At 39.6% G+C, this 18,118-nt stretch overlaps 1 protein-coding gene across 1 annotated transcript in view; it reads right to left on the bottom strand.

Moving 5' to 3' along the window:
- Positions 1–18,118, bottom strand: part of LOC112142371 (E3 ubiquitin-protein ligase RNF43) — a 95,670-nt gene continuing 77,552 nt past the window's right edge. Inside the window, exons 3-9 of the mRNA XM_024265677.2 lie at positions 5,345–5,419; positions 5,131–5,262; positions 4,760–4,861; positions 4,502–4,672; positions 4,310–4,412; positions 1,691–3,196; positions 1–919 (exon numbers count right to left, since the gene is read on the bottom strand). Of these exons, the coding sequence (XP_024121445.1) occupies positions 894–919; positions 1,691–3,196; positions 4,310–4,412; positions 4,502–4,672; positions 4,760–4,861; positions 5,131–5,262; positions 5,345–5,419 (2,115 nt within the window). The 3' untranslated portion in view covers positions 1–893. The remainder of the gene's footprint in view (positions 920–1,690; positions 3,197–4,309; positions 4,413–4,501; positions 4,673–4,759; positions 4,862–5,130; positions 5,263–5,344; positions 5,420–18,118) is intronic.

An 18,118-nucleotide genomic window follows, 5' to 3' on the forward strand; every position in this document is an offset into this window, starting at 1 on the left:
TCGGCATGACTCCAAAGCGGTATTTCGGTGAAGGCCACTATAACACTTTTGGGGAATGGGGGGGTATGGCTGTCATCCTTCTGAAGAGACCACTGTTCCACGGGAAGAAATATAAGGCATAGCTTTTAACAACAGGATTCAGTCAGACCAGGTTTTATGAAAGGTGAAAAAAAACAACAAAACAAACAAAAACAAAACAGCTGCCATAATTGAAATAATGAAAACAAGCCCCACAGGGATCAACAACCAGTTGCTTTGGAGGCGACACATGAATCTTTTTCTCTCCGTTTGGACAAACCCGGCTGACGTGGTTCCTTTTTGCTGAGTATGAGGGTGCTACATGTTTGGGAGAGAAAGAAATCACTACAGCAGTACCTTTGAAGGCTCCCCTGGTGAGGGAGATTCAACTCTGAGCTGAGGTAGGCTGGAGAGAAAAGCATTTCTGAGCCTAAGCTGGCCTCAGAAGGAAGGCAAACATTGCGCAAACAAATATGACGTACCTTTACCCTAAATCAAGTTATTTTACAACAGAGTGTGTGACGCAGAGACGGGAGTCTCACTTCATGCGGGATGAACACCGTAAGCAAAGATCATTTGCCGGCTCTCACCAGGGAGCGTGGGAATCTGGTGAATGCTCCCCCAGATGAGACGCAACAGTTGTTTCCCCATTAAACACTCCGTCTTTCACACCAGCAAATCATTAAGTGTGAACTCTTATCAGATATCACAGAAGGTTTAGGGTTACTCCAAAATAAAGATTTTTATCATGGCAATCGGAGATCTTCTGTGGACAGCTGAGGCACCGTCGGAACAATTGCTGCTGGAATTCCAGGAAGAAACGCGAGCCGAGGAGAGGCTTTTCCGCTCCGGCTCCTGTGTGGCAGCGGGAGCAGCTACACCCCAGACTCCTCCTCTGATCCTGCGGACACAAGAGCAGCTGAGTCACACTCCAGCCGTGACGCAAAGCAGAGGAAACCAGAGACTCGGGCATCGAGACACATAATCCCCAATTATTCCACGACTTGTTTTTGGAGCTTTTGGTTGATTTTGCTGATGAAAAAAAGAAAAAAAAAATCTAACAGCAGATTCTCAGAAAAAGTAGCTAAAAAGTGTTACATCAACTTCAAATTCCAATGTCGCTCTAAATGATGACGCCTGGTTCGTACCTGACGCTGAAGCGCTGCAAAGAGTTCACACCGGACATGTATTTTTCTGCGACGGTCGACAGCCGTGGTTATTTAGAGCTTTTTGTTTGAAATCATCAGACGCCCAAAACCAAACCCCCACTCTGTAGTTGGCCCACTACGATGATCCGTTTGTTTTTGTGTGTTTATTTTCATCTCTACAGTCCGTTTAGATACGAAAATATGATCGCATTTGTAAGAAGATGGGTGACAGGAAGGGTGGCGGGCTTACCTGCCAACTGTCCTGTCCATAACTGAGAGGCGAATTCCTAATAAACTCCTACTGCTCTGCAGATACTATCTTAGAAAATGACAGTATGTTTTTTTTCTAAATTATTCATATTTTGGCTAAAAACGACAAAATCCTGATTAAAAGATGATTGCAGCGAGCTTTACTACTTCACCTGTTACAGGAAAACTTCCTACATTAGGTTTTTAGACCATGTTCAGACACATTTTTTTCCAGGAAAACACAACCAAAAATTGGGCTTAATATGGATACCCACCCTGATTGCTGTGTAATGATTGGCAGTATGAACAAAAGTCTGTGCTGCGGTCACCAGCCGGCCCCTGGTGGAACCTGCATGGCGTTCTGTCCATCGAGATCCCAGCCCCCACAAGCTGAGGCTCTGAGTGGGCCTGCTGCACCTGTTTCTGCCACACAACATGCGTTCCGGCACAACACGGCCAGTCCTCCATTCCTCCAGAGTCTAGAATGAGAGGAACCGGGAGCAGGGCAGGGTGGAGCTCAGGAGGGGAGCAGCAGAAGCTTGGGCCCTCGCCGTAGTGGATGTGGATGTTGCGGTCGTCCTGCAGATCTAAGCTCTGGTGGAAGTGGACAGAGGGGCCGTCCAGCAGACAGCCCCCCACTCGCCCCTGAGGAGCATGGAGGTGTCCGTGACTCTGGTGGCAGCAGTGGGACTGCAGCTGTAAGGGGATCGGGGATACAAGGACAGGAGGTACCGTGGGGCAGTTGGGGTCGTGGTCCTGATATTCAGTCCCAGAACTAAGCCCACCAGTGGGGTCTGGTTTGAGGCAGTGGCATGAGCTGTGCTTTGGGACACACACAGGCGAGTCTTTGTCCCTGATGAGAGCAGAGAGAGGAGCTGCAGCGGCAGCGCCCGCCCCCTGCTCCTCATCGGAGCCTCTGTTCGGGCCCTGGCTGTGTTCCCCCTCCTCGTAGTGGTGGTGTCGGTGCCGGTGGTAGTGGATGGAAACAGTCTGTGGCTGCTCTTCAGGAGAGCCCGCTTTGTTCATCACAGAATCCAGAGACCTGGGCCGGACCTGGGAACTCACCTCTGGGCTATTTGTGTTTGGAACCCGCCCAGCACCCGGCCCGTAATACACAAACGGATCATAGTCACTACTCAGGGAGCTCCGGAAGGTGGACCAGCTCCCATAAACTCCCTGCAGCGAGACGTCTGTACAGTTCAGAACCGAGTCGCTGGAAGAGCCGTGGCAGGGCCCTGAGCTGGAGTCACTGGCTGGCCCATCTGGAAAGTAACCACTCCGGTCTGTGTGATAGCTGCCCCCTGAGCAGCTGGCCTCGTCCTGCCGGCTGCGGGCCGCTGCCCCTCTGCTCTGAGGTGCGACAGAGACGGTGTGTTGCAGTCTGGAGCTTGATACACTGCGTTGAGCTGGACAGAAGGAACGGTAGTTGTGGCAGGACCGCCGAGGGGTGTAGTGGTGTGTGGGGGTCCTGCAGCTGCCTCCGGTTCTGTGGGGCCTCCCAGGAACCTCTGCGGGGTGGTGGTATCCACAGCCTGCACCCAGCTGCCTGCTGCTGAGGAAATGTAGAGTCTGAGTGTCCATAGGAGAAGAGCCGCTGTAGTGGCCCAGATTAGGATATGGTCCAGAAAGCCCGCGGGGGTAGAGGGGCCTCATGGAGAAGGGGATGGCATGTTGGGGAAAGGGGTGGTGCGGAGGGTTACTGTAAGGCTGAGAGTGCAGGAAGCCCTGGCTTTGCTCTGAGTTCTGCTGGGTTCTGTTCCTCTGAGCCTGGCGCTCCGTTCCTGTGGACCACAACAAGGACAGACATGAGGATTTGGACAAAAAAAATCAAGAAAGCGTTAAACAGTTAATGCTTTTTTTTTTTAACACAATACAGTACTTACAGAGTAGTTAAGTAGTAATTACATAGTAATTTTGTTGTGCCTACTGGATACTTGTGTGGTACTTTCTGTGTATATAGGTGGAACTATTTAGTTCATACTTAAATGGTACCTACTGAGTATTTATGCTGTATCCATAGTGTTTTTATAAGGTACCTACTTGATACTTAGTTGACAACACAGGTAAAGTGCAGTATTCCTTAGCTGTCAGTCCTTTATTCATGTACCTTTACATTTCTTTACAAAAAAAAATTTGCAGCAGACACCCTTAAGGCACCTCAGACTGGTACTGAATACATAAAATGAGTTTTGTGAATAATGTCGTATTGAATTGTCGAACGCATATTGAACGGTTCGGTTTTATATTGAATATTGTTGTATCCCAAGTACTTACTGAGTACTTGATTGTCCATATTGAGTTTGGCATGGTACATACTGAGAAATTGTATTGTCCCCAATGGGTTTTACATGACATCTACTGCGTATTTGTGTTGTACTCATTGGGTTTTAACATACAGGGTACTTGCGAGTTAAGTTAATGTTTAGTTGTTAGCTTGTATGTTTCAAGGTATTTGTGTAATAAGATATTAGGTAAACAGAAATGACCTTATAAATACTGTACAGAAAAGTGCAGATTTTTTTTTCTACTTACCTCTGTACACTTGAGTGCATTTTATGGTACTCACTATATGTAAAACGAGGGGTATTCACATACTGCTTATGTGGTATTTTATTGTGTTTCTCATTGTTTTTACCATTAATGAGAAGAAAATAAGTACACATAAAGTACCATGTAATGTATGCAGAATTTAGATGTTATGATATAGTGTGCTTCATGTTACTTACCATTTGTAAGGAGAGAGAAACTACTTTTAAGTACAAAAGAAGTACTAACAACTTAAATACCCTGTAAGTAATGTACTGGAAAAGAAAGCATTACCTTTAAAACTACTTATTAGTACGTGTACTTATGTAGAAATGAGATTGCACACAATGAAGGACGCTCAATCTCACCCATGATGTTGTGCATGCAGAGGGGGCATGTCCGGTGCTGCAGCAGCCAGGGGTCCACGCAGTCCTTATGGAACTCGTGAGCACAGGAGATGATCCTAAGATGCTGGGATGGAACGAAAACAAGCAGACATTTGAAGATAAACCAGCAATAGAGCAGCAACGCCTGCAGATGCAGCACACTTCCTCACACACCTGTCCATCCTGGAACTCCTCCAGGCAGATAGCACAGACCGGGCTGGAGTTGGAGCTGCTGGCCGAGCCCCAGGCCCCCCGGTGGCGCTGTGACCCCGAACAGTTCTGGGTGCTGTAGGTTTTTGTCTCCAGCCGGTTGATAGCCTGCACTGTCTGCTGGTGGACAGAATCCTGAGGATCGGATAAAGACGGTCAGGGACACATCGGGAAAAAAAGCAGAGCTGGATCACGGTAGAACCGACGGGGGCCGCCACTCACCCAGGTTCTGTTGGACTTGCACTTGTAGCGGAAAACAAAGATCAGGACGATGGTGAAAATGACCAGGATGATTGTGAGCAGGATGCTCACGTCATAATGTAGCTGAAAATAGAATGAGAGAGATGATGTTACAATGATATCATAGTGAGGTTATTATACACAAAAATGTCACTTTGAAAGCTTCTGTAACAGCGGGAGGCCTATGACTGATCTGCTGTGTGCTGATTTAACACAAGTTTGTTTGTGTTCATTCAGTTTTTACAATCTTGAACTGTGTACTGTTTTGTTTTTATGTATTCATCCTTTTAATTCACTTTTAGTGATGAAATGCTAATACTGTTGAGGCTGAACTTTTAGATGAGTGTGCTTACCCACTTAGGCTCCACTTTGATCTCAATAACAACATTGGCCTCCTCGTTCTTGTTGACCAAACCCATCAGGTCCTCAGCACCCTGAGCCTCCACCAGCACCACCGGACGGGGAAAGGAGTTTGCTTCCCGCAGCTGTGAATGCGGAGCAGCAGGCAGACGTGAGCGTGACAGTCTGCTGCACGATGTAAACAAATAGCCGTCGCTGAATGCTTACCTCGGCGGCGGCGTTGGCGTCATCGCTGACATCAAAGATTACGGCCTGAGCTCCTTTATCCAGTGCCATGCGGGCCTGCAGGACACAGAAGGAGACGGTGAACACTCCACACGCAACCACTGCAAAATGACTGATTGAAAACAAACTTTTGGAAACAGAACGCCATTTATGTTTTTCACCACAAACAAAAGTGTGTTTGTCTTCAACCATCACAAGGTGGCAGCCAAGTCTCAGCTCTCACAGAGGAAAGTGTTCTGCCATCTTTACATCTGAGACTGAAAGCACACTAGAGGCCCACTCCCCATTAATAAAGTTGCCTATCTCTGCTCTAAATTGTTCCAAAGTATATATGAGTGTGTGATTGTGACCTGTCCAGGGTATATCCCGCCTTAGCTCATCTGTAGCCGGGTTAGGCTCCGGCACCCCCATGACCCCAAAACGAACGCAACTGGTTTAGAAAATAGATGGATGAACTGAAACTAGAAAATGAGGACTGAAAGAAATGAAAAAAAAAAATTGAAAACACAAAACAGCAGCTGTTTCAAATAAACATTTTTTAGCTACAGGTTTTTAGCTTTTTCATTTTTTTAACAGTTTTCAGAGTTTTTTCAAATTTAAATTAATATTTTTTTCTCAAATTTACATTTTTTTCTTTTGAGTTTAAAACTTTTTTTTTCAAACTTACAATGTCTATTTTTAAAATGTCCAATCTGTTTCTTAATTCGCTTTAAAAAGTTAGTTTGTGTTTTCAAAAAGCAAAAAAATAAAAGGAAGAGGCTGAATGACAACTCATAAGCCCCAACAGGCAAATGAGGCCAGTTTGGTATTGAAGTGAGAATTCACTGCAGCTTCTGCTGCATTTCCCTGAGGTCCTTTTACAGGGTATGACTCAGAGGGAAGATCAGGGAGATTTTACCCCACTCACTCATTTAACTTCTTTAAATGACAGCAAAGAGTCTTCCAAACCAGCAGTGGTTTGTACAAAACCTTAGAGAAACACTGAGACTGTGGTCAACCATTTCCCCTCTTTATCTTCAGCATCTTTAGCTCTGTCCATCAGAGAAAATGAGAAGTGTTTGAGTTCCAGTTGCATAGTGATTCTAAAGTTTAGCTCTCAAAAAGAACAACAAAACTGCATTTAAAAAGGCACTGCAGGTTGTGAAGCTGCAGGACTATGTCTTCCTGCAGGAGAAGATGCTCACATTCACAAGTTGTTAATTAATAGTGTTTTGGGTGTTTTTTAACATGTTTTTGTAGCTTGTTTCTTATAATAGAGGACATATATAAAGAAAATTAACTTAAAATTAAAATTTTGAGTATTTCTTTATTCAAATCACTGTGAATCGGGAGAAGAAATGCAGTTTAAAAAATATATATTGCATTTGTGACACACAAAATACCTCAAGCTCCCTGCTAGACCTATGTATGCCTTCCTTTTCCTCATCCGAGATGACTCATAACTGTACGGCTGAATAGCTCAGATATTGATCGCTATTTTTGTTGCACCGATAATGTTAGGTGAAGGCTGTAAGATAGTGGAAGAGCATGTGAACTGGGAGGAGAAGGAGGAGGGGGTTGCTTTGCAAAAAAGGTCCAAAAACTCAGAGGTGGACTTCTGATGAACCCCTGACGCTCTGCAGAAACTATGTCTTAGAAAACGACATAGGTTTTTTTCTTGGGCTAAAAATGGTATAATCATAATTTAAATAAACTCTTTGAAAATAGCTTTAAAGATGATTGGAGAGGGACTTTAAATCCATCAAGTGTCAGATTAGCTACCATTAGCCACCAAGATATTTAACATATCAGAAGTGTCAAAGACACATTTAATCAGTAGAGTTTTTGCAAAGATAAAAGATGAGCACTCTATATATATATATATATATATATATATATATATGTGTGTGTGTGTGTGTGTTTCTTACTACTGTCATTTTTCTCTCAAAGTGATTTCTTAAGGCTTTAGGTTTAGGAGTTTCATGAGTGACTCATCAATTAAGTAGCTGCCAACATGAACCCCGACCAGGCCAAGTTCTCTCTCACATGGCACTAATAATGATGATGAGACGCTCATTTCAAATGTAATTACAGTACATTCATGTGCCTACATGGGGAGTGGTCACGTTCTTGTGGGAATGAAGCTTCTCCATTCTCATGCAAGTATTATAGGACTTGACCCAGGACAGTTCTAAAGTGACCTCTGTTGCCCCCTATAGGCCACACAGTGGGGGCTCCGATGTGGTTTCCAGAAAAACAAACTGATTGATCAGAGACAGACTAAAACTGCAAAAAAACAAAGTTTTTCAACATATCCGGGTTTGGCCCGACCGGAACGGAAACAGAAACGGCAGCGGTTAAGTAAACACCCATCCTCACAAGGTGCAATCTAACATGTCATTACAGACTATTTGGCATGAGAGTAAAAACAACAGGAGGCAGCAGAAACGGCTGCGGTTCACAGAACTGTACAGCAAAGACGTCATCACCGACAAACGAACGAACAACGAGCAAAACCACGGCGGTCTGCTTGTACTTTTAAAGTGGTTGGGTTTTTGACAGAGAAAACATGAGAGGAGTTAAGGAGTGATGGGTGAAGGTGTGGTTTGAGGCTGTACACAGCAGTGTGCATACGAACACACACCTGAGGAAAAAGAGCTGGCACCTCTCAGCAGAAGGCCAAAAAAACGAGCACCCCAAAACCTGCTGAGTCATCGTAAAAGCTGCCTCTAAAATGGCATGATCCTGCATACAAACACCGTAATGAACTCTTGTGCTGAAAACACTAATTCTGCTTTTATAAATAGCAGATTACCAAAACCTGTAATGGAGTCTTTGTATTCAGGAGAAATTCATTTTATTTTGTGCATTTTTTTTCAAAAGTATCAAAAGTTATCACCTTTTTTTCAGATTTTTTTTAGCTTTGTTTGACATTCATGGGGAATATGCAGCAAAGGTTGTCTCAAGGAGGAAACACTCTGACTTCCTGTGTGAAGCAGGTTTAAAAAACAAAAGTGACTACCGGCAGGTCACTTCACAAGGTAACCACTTCCTACACAAACAAGTCATCTTTGACTATTTCAGAGTAGATTGTACTCAACACATTTAGATGTGTTTGTTTGGGTGAGGAATTCTGGTTAGTTGTGCCATTTCTTTTTTCTTAGTTTGTTTTTATTTATGGAGAAAAGCACACAGTTCTAACCCCTAACCCTAGCCCATGCTTAAATACTATCGATACAACACCCAACCCTAGGACTATTTCTCCTAATTTGTTTTCAGAGTTGTAAAATCCTTTTTTTTTCTCATATGTTTTCCAGCTTTTAGCTCTTGTAAGTATCTTTAATCATAAAATGTTAGAAGATAGAACCTTTTCTTAAACAATAACATTGTGGATGAAATAATTACATTTTTTATGTTATTCAACAGAAAAAACATCCTATAATAAACGAGTTTTGGTAAAAACTGAAAAAAAAAAAACTTTTAAAGAAACCCACTGAGTTTGTTTGACTTTACATCATAACAAACCAAACATCAGACTCTGTAATTTCAGTTTTGTGTCACATTGGAATATAAAGTACGGTGGCTCTGAAGGGTCACAACACGAATTCCAGAATAAAAGCAGTACAACTTCAGTTTTGATAGAATGTGCTGTGAACTTAAGAGTGTTGTGTTGTGACCCTAAAGCTTTGTGCCGTGAAATTAGAGTGTTGTGACCCTTAAGTGTTGTGTTGTGAACTATGAACTTGAAGTATTGTGTTGTGACCCTTAAAGTGCTGTAATGTGAACTTAGAGTGTTGTGTTGTGAACTTGAAGTGTTGTGTTGTGACCCTTCAGGGCCACCGTAAAAACAGGTCAAAAGACATAATCACAAAGAAAATGTAAAGAATATTTTAATGCTGCACTGATCTCAGGCAGGATTCTGGAGCTGAACCGCATCACTGTCTATTGTTCTTCGCTGTTACATTAATTACAAAACCTTCATCCCACAGTCATCTGTTGCTAAAATAAAAGCATGCCTTAAATGTAGGGTTTGGGACGGCTGATAATGGAAGGAAGAAAGCTTCCATCTGCCGAGGCTGATGACACACTGATGCTTCCCCATGATAATGGTGATTTCACATTCATTATACTTGGGGCTTAAAGTAGGAAAAAAGCTTTGAGATGAAGAAAAGCAAGCTCCAACATGCAACTGCCCTAGAAGCAGAGAGTGTGTGAAGGAAAGAATTCTTCAATTATGTACACATATACATAATTCAGGAAGAACACACCCATAAAACAAATACTAAAGCTTCTCTTTAAAGGAACTAAAAAAGTAGATAACTTTTTTTAAATAGAACTTTGCCTATAAAATTGATCACAATGATCGTTAATAAAATATATTATTGTTAATGTCTAACATAAAAAGATAAAATGTGCTTTTTTATTGAATAGCCAAAAAAGCTCAAAGCAGGAAGTCTGCTACATGAAGTTTATGAGATTATATCAAACCTTAAGGATAACATATCACTGAGCAACAATTCTATTTACAACAACCACAAAGGAGCTTCCATAATGAAGATTTGCAGCCATCCTTTATGTCCTTGCGTGAGAGGTGGCTCCTTTCTTGATGAAATCTAAAAAAAGTCAAAATAGTAGAAGATCTGTTGCAGTTTTCTGATTTTGTTTCTGTGATCCAGAAAGATGCGTGACAGCTTTGTGACGATTTGGAGACCTTTGAAACACATATAATGACAAAAATGAAAACCAGAAATGTGCCGTTTGTGAATGTGATCCTGCTGTGAGTCATGTGACCTGTGTGAACCAGAGGAAATATTGCATTCAAAGATTTTCCAGAAGTCCAGGTAATGTTCACGCCATTCAACACATGATTTTGAGAGAAACTTGTTACTAAGCTTGTTTCTTATGGTAGTAATGTCCAGCCAACCGTGTGAAAAATGAAGGGAATCAACAAAAAAGGCCCTCTATGGTGACAAAAAGGCCAATAAAGATGGGTTGTGTTGTGGGACCTGTGGTGCCACAAGAGATATGATGAGGATGACAGAATTTGGGAAGATGACAGCTTCATCTGCAGGACTGTCTTTGAAAACATGATTGTGTAAGGGTGTATTCAGACTGGAATAGTCTGTTGGTACGGATTGAGTCCACTTAATTTGGTCCGGATTGAGTCCTGAACCTTTCGTTTGGTCTGTATTCAGAGTTGGACAATTCTGTATTTTAAGCCAGTGAACAAAACCACGTGACTTAAAATCTCTTCAGTCATTGGCCAAGAATTGCGAGGGCGGGGCAAAGCAACAAGAGAAAGAATAATAGAAGTGTGGTGCTTTGTAATCTTTGTCAGGATAGTTCACGTATTCAAACTTTATATTATGCTGAAAAATGTTGACCGTCTGTATCAACATCAGGTACAACACTTTTTACTGTTATTTTGACGAGTTTCTCATTGTTGCTTTACATTTGTCTGAAACTGTTACTCCCCTGTTTACATCCCATAATGCCCGGCTACGGTGACTGTTTTGATCCAGTTGTTCCACTCCGAGCATGACGTCTGTTCAGACTGAGGAACTCAGATCAAACCGGAGCTCCGTCCAATTGGAATTGACCGATACACCTCGAAAGATGGGTCAGAGAGCGGTTCCTGGTCCTGGACCAGGATCCGTTTGGATGTATTCAGACGGAGAATTTGTTCTGGTTTATCGGGGGAATCGAACTCCGATTCACTTTAAGGGAACCAAATGTTTCCAGTCTGACATACCCTAAGAGTAGCCTAGTTGATACATTTTTGTGGTTATTCAGTTATTATAAGCCAACAAATACACATATTTTCAGTCTCACTTTGTGTTTCACACAAATTATTAATTCAGACTATATTACTATGTTTTTGCTATATTGATATTTGTCATATTTTTAACATCAAATAAATTAAATTTTAGTGTTCTAGGATGTTGTTCTTAAATATAATTCATTTTATTATGAAAAAATGACTGTTTGACTGATGTATCAGTTCTAAGAATATTTTTTAATCATATAAAATCAGCACAAAAACAATAAAAAATGCTGTTTGTAGGAACACAATCAAATGTTATCGTTTATTTTTATCAGTTTTCAAAAGTGGCCTAATTTACTGTACCTGATGTCACCATACACATTGAAATCTGAGAAAAAAAAGGTCAGACTCACAAATAAAAACTGAGAAACTCAGTAAATATTTGTAAGTATTTGGAGAGTCTTTTGTAAATGAAGTTAGTCATTTCTCGGGAGTTGTTGCAGCTCATTCTGACATGTCTGCATCTGATTCAAATAAAAAACAAACTATCAGAACTCTCTGGAACTTTCCCCCCCTGGGTTTGGGTTGAAAAACATGCACCTCGAGCCAACGTCTTATGTTTTTGTAGCAGTAGTCCTGGCATAATAATATTCTATGTGTACTTCTGGATATTAATGAAAATAGGAGAGAAAACACTTGCATTTACCAATTAATAATAAGGTCTTTAGTTTGAATTCTATTTTTGAAACTCCAACAATTAAATATGAACAAAACACAACAAGCTAGTATAACAGAGGATAAAAAAGTGGAAATAAAAGCTTTGAGATTCCCAGTCACTTAAGAGATAACAGCCTTGTCTTGGTTTGGTAAATGACATCAAGCTAAGTGCAGCATTGGTGCTAAACATTGTTTTCCCTGCGCATAAGCGGTATATTTAAGTTTAATTGTGTGTGAATGATTGGCAAACGCTTGTTTGCTCGGTGTTTGCTGAGCGCTGGCTGCTGGCAGAGCGGCAGCCGAGCTCCATGGAGGAGGGAAGGGTGTGGCCCCATGGGTATCCATTACTCATATGAGTGCTTTGATGTGGGGCCACTAGAAGGGGGGGGCTGCAAACTGTATGAGGAGGGCAAGTTAAGGCAGGTGAGCAGATTCTACCGAGGAGAAGTTTCCAGCCTGAGGGCGCTTGGCTTGGATCACGAACTTATCTACCAGCGCCTCACACTCATCCTGACCTACACACACACAAGCTCCAGAAGCTGGTCTTCCTTCTGCTAGAACTCATGGATCCACCTTCGTCTCATTAGCAGCGGCGTAGTCCATATTTGAAAGGCAATGAGTGAACAGATGGAGCGAGACCTGAGTCATCTGATACACTATCAATGCAGCGCATCATCCGAGAGCGGCGCGGCGAGCGCACACACCCCGAGGCAGGACGATTAAATCAATATGTTTGTGACAGAGAAGGCACCGATCCTCATCGAACACACTTCACCGTGTGACCATTTCACATCCCTGCTGTCACCTGTAGAGTAGCTTTACTCACTGTGTCCACGATTGAAAAAGGGACATTTATAGAGTTGAGAAATTAAAAAGAACGGAAGCAGTCAAAGTTACAAAATAGACAAAAAAGCCCAAAATGTAGAAGCAAAATAATTAAAAAAAAAAGTCTAATATGAAGTGTTTTTTAAAGTTAAAATATAGAATCAATATAATCAATAATCAAATATGAATCAAGAATAAAAAAGGCTAACTTAAAGGAGTAATTTCCTTTAAATGACAGTTATTTATTTACCTCAAAAACAATTTTCACATTTCTTATGTGAGTAAAAATTAACAGAAATTGTTTCATCTCTTAAAATTAAAAATATATTTGATAAAAAACATAACTTTAGGAAAGAATTAAAAAGAAATAATTGCTTTTGTAATTTTTTTAAAGATTTAACTCTAATTATTATTGTTATAATTTGTAGGTGTATTTTTTAGTATTATTTATTATCTATCTGCTATTTTTAAAAGAGCTATGGTAACAAGGTCATGATTGTGGAATCAATAAAGTTCTAGTCCATTTTTTACTATTGTATTCATTAGTCAGCAGAGTTTTTAAAAAAAATAGTACAAGTATTTAATCAATAAAAGTTCAACTGAAAGTTTAAGAATTTAGACAATACTCCGCTCCCCAAAAAAAGGATCAATTAAATAAATAAATAACCTGAAAAATAATTATTTTCACAATATATGAAGTAAAAGCTTATAACTATCTTTTCCGTTTTTATTATCTGATTTACTACCTCAAGCATGCAGTTTTATGTCTGATCAGGGGTTTATAATAATAATAATAATAATAATCATCAATTATATTTATACAAATGCAGATCAATGAACTTCAATAAGTTCACAAAAAATATTCATTAAAGTAGCTGACGGAAACTCAAAAGTGAATCAGAGTAAAAAGTAGATTTAAAAAGGTGTATTTTGAGTTTGAAGGTTGGGTGAATGTTAGGTCAGGAGGAAGAGAATTCCAGAGTTTGGGATCAATCCGGGCCGAGGGAACATAGAACTGGACAGAAGAAGAGAACCACAGAGAACGAGAGGAAGTATTGATATGGAGAAGGTCGGAGAGATAAGGAGGAGCCAGGTTATGGAGGACCTAACAGCAGGAGCTTGAATTTGACTCTGGTAGTTATGGGTATTCAGTGCAGCTGCTGGTGAACGGGGGAGACCAAAGGATGGGGTTCTGGAAGATGAGTTCTGGACCAGTTGGAGCTTAGTGAAGGTTTTTTGAGGGAGAACAAAGAGGAGAGATTTATAATGGTCTAAACGAGAAGTGACTAGACTGTGAACAAGAATAGAATAATTCATTTTTATTAAAAGCTGAACTATTTATTTAAGAAAATTCACTTAAGTATTTTTGTGTTTATCTTCATATTTATGTCAATATAAAAAGTCACCAATAGAGGGCACTAGAGCTTAGAGATTTTGAAAATCATCCCATTCAAAATTCTGATAAAGCTGAAAAAAATGTATTCATTCATTTAATGGTGATTTGAATGACACACATATAAACAAAACATCCATCATTTAAAGAGTATTGCTTTTGAAATGAGAATTAGTACTAATTAAAAAGTAGAGGTAATGATAAAAATTGTCTTGTTTTTACACCCATGATTTATTTTTCTAAGAAAAACAATCCCAGACATTAAAGTTACAAACACATTTATATTTCTTAATAACCTTTGTTTAACCTGGGCTGAATTGTCGTTTTTACACAACTTTTCTTTGGATGTTTCTATGAAAGCTCATGTTAAAGGGTAAAATGCTTTGAAAAAGTTTAGATTTAAACCACCAAATTAGTGGTGCTTTGCGCGTAAAAATGTTTTTTTGTCTTTTATTTTTGAGCAAATTGGCAACAACAATTGTGATGCATGAAAGAACTTAAGAGCTTGTGTATACATTTTTCAGTATTATATCCACTTATATTTAATTGACCCAGAATCCTGTACACACACTGGGAGTCACTCATCCTGGGCCTCATGTCAAAGCTTCAGCTGTAACAGTTGCAGAAGGATCAGGGTTTGTGTTTCTTGAAGGTGGGATGTGTTCATGAAATCCTGACAGATGGAGCAGGAGAGGCGGAGAAGTCGGTGCTCCGCACAAACAGCGCGGAGACTCGGGGGAAGCCAATCAGAGGGCCTTTCCCGGCCTTTTAGCAGGCAGATAATGTTCTTGTTTTCATAAAGCATCCTGTTATTTAATCAGGCCTGTAAATGAGAGGCTGACACCCCTCCCACAGCAGAGGACACCCCCCACCCCCCAGCCCTCCATCTCATTCAACAGCTCCTGTGAGCTTACAGGAATTTAGTGTTGGAATGGACCGCAGCAGAAAAGCTGAGGCTCACACACACATTTTAACATCCACACACACTGTGTATGATCAAAACAATGTTCACATCACTGAGTTTCAAATACAGAACGTGAGTGACAGATACGAGCGTTTTCCTGCAGCTGCTGCTTCATCCATTCTGAAATATTTGATTCACACCACGTCTTCCTGCTTCCATCAGTTCTCTCTTTTTCTCAGAACCACTAAACAATTTCTGATTCTTTTTATTCATCTTTCACACTGGAGCAAAAGGAAGTTAAAAGCTAAATTATTCCCAACAAAAGACAAATACAGTAATGAAATAATAATTATTCGTTTTTGTTTTTTAATGGTGGGTATATATTCTTCTAACATTTTTAAATTCCTTTTTGCTTTTTTAGTTTAAGATATCTAGCATTAAATTATGAATAAAAACATTTGAATTAAAAATAATTAATTTATTTTAACAAAACAAATAGATAAAGTCAAGTAAAAAGATACATTTTTTATATAATTTATAGTAGAACTGGTAACAATCAAATCTGTTTAATCTAAAAGTGTGATTCCTAAAAGTGTAAAAAGTCAGTAAATTTAAGCCAAACAGTAAATTCAGAGAAATTTGCCTTCACTTTGAAAAATTTGTGTCTTAAAGAGGCACACGGTGGAGAGCAAACTGAGCTGAATATATCTTTAATTAGTTATCTAGTAATTAAATACTTTATTTTTAAAAGTACTTACTAGTTAGTTACTTTAGTCATTGAAATATCCATTTTAAATGACTTTCTTTATCTTTAAGTGTGATATTTTTTCCCTAATGCATCATTTAAGTAAAAATTTTTGGATTTTTCAGATAATTTTAAACCATAAAATTCAAATGATAAACAGTATTTTTACCATAATCTTTACTGAGTGAGGGAAAACGGTGAAAAAATGTTCAGGGAGGGAGAAATAATTAGGAAAAAGTAATTGACCCTGGCAAATACATGCGTACGAATGGAAAACAGCAAAGTGGGGCTCTGTGCAGACACGCTTCATCGCACAAACAAAGAACGCTTCGAGCTCGCACAAACCATCCTCAGCCGGGAGATTTATCAAACACAGCAGCAGTTTGACTCCTCACATCAACTTTAACCTCTGTTTTCCATTCTCAACTCAAAAACACCTCAAGAATCAAACATTCAGGACTTAGTTTCTATTACAAATGAGGTTTATACAAATATACCCTCAAGAAGTGAATAGTAGAACCACAACTCTGGGAAAAAAACAACAAAAAACAGAAAAAGTTCTGAGATTTTTTTACTTTTAATGTTAAATCAAAAACATTTATTTCACTAATTTGGTATCATAAATTCAAAGATGCCAATTTATTGATGTGAAAATTCGAAAAGCAAAAATTTTTTTAATGTAAATTGTAAAAAAAAAAAAATTAAATCCAAGTCAGAAGGACTTTTAAAGTTCTGAACCTGATTTGGATTGAATTAGACTGTCAAATCTTGAGCTACAACAACTACTGCATCTATAAACTCATAAATGTAATCACATTTTTCAGCGTGTAGGTTTCATTTTTGGTGAAACACACAGATACCAAAAAAACCTTTCAGTATCTGGTGAATCAAAATATTCAAGGAATGAACTAGTTTCTTTTTAAACAAAGTAACCACTACAACTCATGCCAGATAATTTATGGAATTTGCAAAAATATATTTTCTTGTCAATTTGTGGTTGTGTCACGTTCTTAGAGCCTCGCTGTTGTGTAGTGAAATGTTTGGCCACATCTTGTCTGAGAAAACTCAGGGATCTCTGTGTAACATTCATGGAATAGATGACAATGTACCAATTTACATTTGTTCCTATCACTTCTCTTTTTCTAAGTAATCCCCTGGTGGTTCTGATCCAATAACTTTACATGCTTTTTTTTACAGTTCAGAGACAAGATCCGCCTTCAGCCACTGAAACAGAAAATATCAAACACCTTTGAGGGCCCTGGAGTGCCACTAATTTCACTAAATTTGCCAAAAAATATCCCAGGCTGCATCAAAGTACCAAGCTGTTGAAGTATTAAAAACCTTAGAGATAAAGTCTCTCTGTGGTTCAACAACAGTCACTAATAAAGTCTATATTGTGTCTCAACCAATCAAAGATAGAGAAAGGTGCGAGCCCACCTGTGATTGGCCATGGCCCAGATATTCCTGTACTGAACATCAAAAGATGATAGGAGTGGGAATTTAACATTTTTAATAAAAAAAATAAAAAATAAAAAAAACTCTATTAATAGTCAATGATAACAACATTTTCAGAACAAAGCACATTTTCCAAAATAAGATTATTTAGTCTATTACAAAAGAAAAAAAAATGGGTTTAGGTGAGAAAGATGAACAGTTTATAGCAACAGAAGCACCAGAGCGTTAATGTTACGTCTGGTGACATTTCTGCTTTTGAAAGCATGAAGAGAAGAAAAATAAAGGTGCACTTTGATTTAATAAATGCTACATTTTGCCTTTTTTACAGTAATTCTGTGATTCATAGCTGTTTTTTGATGAAGATTACAGTGCAGAGCAAAAGGAAAGAAGACATTGATAAAAACACAGATTTTAAAGAAGAAAAATCATTGAAAAGCTAATAATTAAACCAGAATCTAACGTTTTGCTGATGATTTACTAAGGGCAAATCCAAATTCTTCCCCTACTCCAACTGCTTATCCTTACTTCTCCATCTGTAGGGGGCATTTGGAGCTGTAGGGATTTTTAGAAGGGCTAGGGACTTAAGGCTGTGTATTCCTTTGCCACGAGGGTTTTCCAAGTTGTGCCGCAAGCTGGCAGCTACGCACTAACGTATGTGGCCAGCGACTATTGATGACATCATCAAGGGGTAGCAACGTCTGAATTTAAAGACACCATTTTTCCATAACTCTCTGTCTGGAGGGATAGGAAGTAGGGGTAGAATTCTGATTATATGGAAGGCTTAAAGAACTGGAGGGTGTGATCCTAAAATGTCCTCTGTTTTTGAGCTATAATAATGCAACTTGAGTTGAAAGACTGAAAAAGCTCAAAGCATCTATAAAACATGTCCTGCTGTGATAAATGCTCAATGATCCACTCTTGCTTTCAGCAGCAAATTGACAGCAATTCAGGCACAAACTGTGTAAAACTGTACT

Source organism: Oryzias melastigma, linkage group LG14, assembly GCF_002922805.2.
Source record: "Oryzias melastigma strain HK-1 linkage group LG14, ASM292280v2, whole genome shotgun sequence".
NCBI lineage: Eukaryota > Metazoa > Chordata > Actinopteri > Beloniformes > Adrianichthyidae > Oryzias > Oryzias melastigma.